The following is a 6163-nucleotide window of genomic DNA, read 5'->3' on the forward strand; positions in this document are numbered from 1 at the left end:
TGCGAACGTATTTTATGAACGGCCCCTGAGTTGACATACATCTCTAGCTACATTACCTGTGTTCACCTTTATCTATGAATGATACTAACAGTTTTTGTTATTCATAAATAAAGGTTTCATCTGTTACATAGGATTCAGATTATGTTATAGTTCATTTGAAACATTTATTGATTTTTCAAGACATTTAATCCTATTGTATACCTATTTCAGGTATGTAAGTGGGAGTAAATGGTGATTGGTAATTCCAATGAAGGTTTAATGAATATACAAGATTATGTGTTGTAATATTATGTATGCTTGTTCTTTTTGTAAAGTTCTTTTAAAAATATGGTATAATAGATAAATTTCTCACTTAAATTTCAGTGACACACTGCGGTACTATTTAGATGACAGGTTTTTGGAAAACGATAGTTAGTAAGTATATTTTTTTAATTATTTGTCTGGCTTTCTTTTATTATCTGTGCACCCTTTGGCCACTAACACAAGCACTTTAAACTCAATGCATATACTATAGAAATAATCACATCATTATCAGAGCAATATAGGGCAAACAAATGTCTATTGGGTAAACATTTACTAAATTATTGTAATGTGACATAATAAATTGCTGTTGTTAGTTTTATTTACCAAATTATTATTTAATTATATCATACATTGAAAAAGTTTATTATGTTATGATAATAAGAAACAGACTTAAGGAAGAGATACAAGTGTATGTCTATATCAGAAGCAATAGTTTTGAAATAAAGAAAATCAATATTATTTTTAACGTTAAATGATATGAGGTAACTGAATAAACAATAGAGTCGAGATGAGAAAATTCTCCTTTTTCAAAAATTTCAAAAAGTTGAAAACACATTGAGCAATAAAATTATCAAACATTTAGACTGTGATATCATTGCACAATTAGTGCGTATAATTTTACTATCAACGTCAATAATATAGTGCTAAAGTAATTAACTATTTTTACCAAAAAAGTAAGGTAAAAGGTGCCGTCCATTAATCACATGTCTTTGTTTAGCTTTTTTTACCCTCCCTCCCCCTAGGTTGAACCATTACCCCCCACCTCCCTTCCTATACCCCTTCCCCCCATTTCGAACCTCACGTGATTAACGGACGGCCCTAAAGGAAAAAAATAAATGAAGATAAGTCGTTATTCATATTGAACATTTTGCTTGTTTACCAGCTTCGAATTCAGGTTCCGGTGTAATTAATTCGTAGTTGAAGAGATAGCGCTGATTTATTTATTGTTTAAGACGTAAAAAGTATTTCGGCTACATTTTGCCATTTATATCGATGATAAGAGGTTTAGCTTTTTAACCAAATGTATATAAAAATGCCATTCGAGCTTTCTAATGACTTACCCAAATTTTTTTTTTTTGCAGTATGTTATTCAACGCTGTGATGAAGGGTTTAGAACAATTTTATACAACCGGAGACGTTATACCCACGTCGTGTGGCCGCTTGCCTACAGTTAGAAGTTTACATGTATGTTATTTGTTTTAAACTTTATTGTGTCTGTTTTTTAAATAAATAATCAGCACAGATTCTAATTTTATAATAAATAAAACTTTTAGGCGACTCATAAAAAGAACTGATAAGAAGAACTGTGTGTTGTATAAAAGGTATCAAATTGATGCCTTTTTTATTCCTTAGAACATGAGAAATCAAAGAATTAGTTACCTAGCGCTACAATCGAACATTTCCCAAAACAATGATGTTTCTCCAAATGCTGAATCCATACGTCTTTTCGTTGTAAATAAGTGTTTGTAATTTTTATTACGACGAATTAATATTTTCCTTCTTTCTTTCTAGTATATTTTATCGAACCAGTAGCGCCCACTGCGTTTAGTTTGCATTACAGCATTTTATAATTCAGGAATTACATTTCCACCTCCATCAATCATCGTTAAAGTCGTTTGACCTTGTGGAAAGCAAGTCGCGTTTTTAGTTTTATAGGAGATATAGTTACATTTGTCGAGTGTTTTTTTTTTCGCCTTTTAAGAATCAGAATGAAGCAGTGCGGTACTTAGAGCGCGTTAGAGAGGATTACCTCGTACCAGCGGATCCTGAGCTCGCCGCACATCTCAGCAACTGTAATATATCTATGGAACTGTTCGGCATGTATGTATTGATTTTATTCCTTGTATTATTACGATCTTATTAGGCTTGGTTTTTTATTTTGTCCATATAATGTAGTCCATTTGTTGTCTGCATTTGAAACTTGTCATATGATGTACTTAGGTTTACAACTGTGTCTTAAAAATCAGTCAAAAATTACTGTTTACCTGTCCCTGACAACAATAAGTTCCTGATCCTGATCCTACAAGAATACCCTCATCTAAAATTGGTCAACTAGTTTTTGAGTTACTTCGTCACAAATGAAAAAATCTTTTTTCTCCATAATATTGCTGGTGTAGATAATAGAATGCATTTAACATAGGAGAAAAACCTTCAATGCCAGTAAATTATTTCTCTTGATATTTCCAGTCGCTGGCTCAGGCTGTTGTTCGGTAGAGAGTTCCCCAGGACCGAAATACCTCAATTGTGGGGGTTCATATTCTCCGACGGGCCGATGCTTCCCAACGTACATTATATTATAGTAGCTATGCTTATTGCTATAAGGAGTACATGTGAGTTTCTTTTCATGCTTTTATGAGAAAATGTGTGGTTAAAAGAGCTGGGAAAAAAATTATGAACTGTTGAATTTATTTACAATTTAATGAAACCTTCGCGTTCATTATTCTATTTCCGAAAGAGTATTTGTAAAAAAAAAAACAATTGATACGAATAGATAATTTTTTTACATTTCAGTGCTATCCTGCGACACGGGTTCAGCGCTGTCCGTGCTGATGCGGCCGATGTGCGTGTGCGCGGCGCACGTGTGCGCGCTCGCGCTGCACCTGCGCCACCCGCGGCACCCGCGCCCCCCCACCCCCGGCCCCCTCCTGGTCCCCGCCACCCTCGTCACCCCTCCGCAGGATGCGCCACCTATTTCCGCACAACAGTACGTATGGTTAACGATCAATAATTGGGAATGTAATTGTGTAATATATTTTTGAATAAAAGTAATTCATGAAATTACATACCTGATTAACATTATAAAATCTCGTTTATTTATATTTTTATTGTTTTTATTTTTATTTTATTAAGTGATCTCCTATGAAGTATTATGCAAGTCCAATTATTTTTCACTGATTGATTTTGGTTTTTGACCAAGTAAGTCAACCGATTGTGCTTTAGACGAGAGCAAGGAATCCCGGCAAGAGTGCTTCTATTAGAAGTCCAATTGAATAAATAAATGTTTGAGCAAGACAAAGACGATGACGATAAGTTTGAGCAAGACAAAGACGATGACGATAAGTTTGAGCAGGTGTGAGGAGGCCGGCAGCGTGTGGTTCGAGCAGCGCGGGCGCGAGAGCGACTCGGAGGGGTCGGAGGGCGTGGCGGAGGGCGGCGACGTGGCGCGCTCGCTCGCCGCGCTGGCGCTCGTGCGCGCGCGCCTGCCGCCCGCGCTCGCCGCGCTGCGCGCCGCGCTGCCGCGCCCGCCGCCCGCCGCGCTGCCCGCGCTGCACCAGCTCGCGCAGGTACGTGCACCCGCCCGCGCTCGCCGCGCTGCGCGCCGCGCTGCCGCGCCCGCCGCCCGCCGCGCTGCCCGCGCTGCACCAGCTCGCGCAGGTACGTGCACCCGCCCGCGCTCGCCGCGCTGCGCGCCGCGCTGCCGCGCCCGCCGCCCGCCGCGCTGCCCGCGCTGCACCAGCTCGCGCAGGTACGTGCACCCGCCCGCGCTCGCCGCGCTGCGCGCCGCGCTGCCGCGCCCGCCGCCCGCCGCGCTGCCCGCGCTGCACCAGCTCGCGCAGGTACGCGCACCGCGCACCGCGCACCCGCCCGAGCGAGAAGCCTGCGCGTGCTAGCGCTCTCTTTCTAATAGGGCGACCATGGCCATAGAAAAATAAGGGATAAATTCAATTCAATTCAATTCAAATTATTTCATACATACATACATACATTTTTGACATTTTTAAATTTACAATTTATAGCAATTACAATTTAGTGCATATAAACTGAAGAACGAGCGTAAGAGGAGTTTATGTCCTGATACGTATTATGTTGATGCTACGCTACTTTGTTTCCGTAGAATTAGTACTCTGTATTACATATCAGATTACTCTCTATTTGGCGATATAGTTATCTTACTACTGCTTATAATTTGACGCATTGTTTTGATTTGGATAATGTCATGAAAAATAATGCGTTAAATTTCGAGAAAATGTTGCGGTTCACAATATTTCGACAGTTTGCAATCTCGCAAAAAATCTTACGATGACAAATTTATGTATTATATAAACTACAATAAATTTAACACGACGATGCCACAGACAGACTTACACTCCAACACCTCGTTCTTTTGCATTAGGTGTTCATAATGGTTTTTGATCAACAAACTACATGGTAACCCTAAATAAAATGACCGAGGTGAGAAATTGATGAGATGGAACGTCCACCGCAAAAAATTCTGATCTCCGTTCTCCGCTCGTAATATAAATGGCAACTCTTATGAATGAATCGAATTTTATCAAAACAAACATTTTTAGTGCACGGTCCAGTTAAAAGTCAAACTTTTTGTACAAGAATAAACTTAATTTTCTTAACTACATTGACAGCTTGCCGCTCTTCTCCAGTGCCGGAACCACGCGCTCATAGACGTAGAAACGGCATTGGAAGCGGCGGAAAACCAAACGAATGACGCCGTCGGCAAGAAGCAATTAGTTCCCGTCGTTATGCTGGCGGGCAAATCTAAAGCGAAAGTTAATCAGAACCAAGTGAAACTAAAACTGCACCAGAAAGCGAAGGAAGTGCCCTTAAAAGTGTTCCACCAGGTGGAGTGTGATAGTACTAGTGATTTGCCGTTTTTGGACCCCCTGCGGATAAGGACAGAATGACTACGGCGCAAACTGATGCTCTATAGCTACTATCATTAGCCAAGTGCACTCAGAGATGTATGAATATCTTACCTTTTTTAATAGAGGCTCACATTTGGAAGTTATTTAATTTTATCGAAACTATCTACCTTTTAATGGAAATAGTAATACGTAGCCGAGTTAAAATCTTTTAAATCGTAATAGAAGATATAAATCATGATATCTTTCTGAGTGTGATTGATTTTGTGTGCCATTTGTTCAATATAAAAGGAATTACGAGTTAAACAATTTTTTTCGTAATATAAAAACGTGTATATTATATAAAAACTCGCTTGTTATCATTATATAATGGTTTTTTGACCATGAAAGTATTTAAAGAATTTATTGTCACTTCTTGATGGAACTGCATATAATTACAAAATAAACAAGCAAACTAAACTTCACTATGCACTAACAAATTTCATCAATCTAGATATCTCTTTGATTATTTTAATATATATACAGAGTATGTATATAAATTAGACTACCTGTCTGTCTGTCTGTCTGACAAAACATTTTCTCTACCACTACAGAAGACAAACCCTCGCAAAATTTCTACGTTTTACTACGCATTAGCGTACTTAACGTAGCGTACGTAACTTACAGTTTTTACCGCGTTTAATACAAGTGCATTTTAAACTCCATTTTTAGATCCTGCCATGATTCTGTTTCTTAACTTTTATCAAAAAATCTAAATCAAAAAGTATTTGTATTTGTTTTTCTTAATTTGAAATAAATATGCTCCTAATAATAATTACGAAAAAGCGAATAAATGGTAAACTTTTTTATATTTTATATTATATTAATTTTGGTTCTTCGAGTCGGTTATTCCCATATAAAATGTGGTTTTGTCATTATTCGTTCCATACGTTATGTAGTACTTTATTAAACTGAATTTTATGAATCTTGTTTTAAGTTTTTATGCTGAATTTTTCATTCACTTTACAAAATGTTACATTGAATTTCTATAATGTTTATAAAATGCGTGTTTGTTAGTTTAGTTTGAAATATACTGTGATAAAATTTGTAAAAATGTGTAAGCGCAAAATGAATATATTAGTTATATACATCAAGGAAGTATTAATTGCTCACGAACAATTGTTATTCTTAGCTGCACATAAAGACTTCATAAAATTAATTGGTTCTTCGTTTTGTGAATGATTCAGCCATCGTATCGAGTATAATTGTTAATTTTATTTAGA

At 37.6% G+C, this 6163-nt stretch overlaps 1 protein-coding gene across 1 annotated transcript in view; it reads left to right on the forward strand.

The window, feature by feature from the left end:
- The window catches only part of LOC119840598 (TBC1 domain family member 5 homolog A), an 11173-nt gene extending 5459 nt beyond the window's left edge, over window positions 1-5714 (forward strand). The window contains exons 7-13 of the mRNA XM_038367285.1: window positions 364-414; window positions 1386-1488; window positions 2006-2124; window positions 2491-2633; window positions 2815-3007; window positions 3311-3587; window positions 4665-5714. Of these exons, the coding sequence (XP_038223213.1) occupies window positions 364-414; window positions 1386-1488; window positions 2006-2124; window positions 2491-2633; window positions 2815-3007; window positions 3311-3587; window positions 4665-4943 (1165 nt within the window). The 3' untranslated portion in view covers window positions 4944-5714. The remainder of the gene's footprint in view (window positions 1-363; window positions 415-1385; window positions 1489-2005; window positions 2125-2490; window positions 2634-2814; window positions 3008-3310; window positions 3588-4664) is intronic.
- Window positions 5715-6163: the final 449 nt, after the last annotated feature.

The sequence above is a fragment of the Zerene cesonia genome, chromosome 6, assembly GCF_012273895.1.
Source record: "Zerene cesonia ecotype Mississippi chromosome 6, Zerene_cesonia_1.1, whole genome shotgun sequence".
Classification (NCBI taxonomy): Eukaryota; Metazoa; Arthropoda; class Insecta; order Lepidoptera; family Pieridae; genus Zerene; species Zerene cesonia.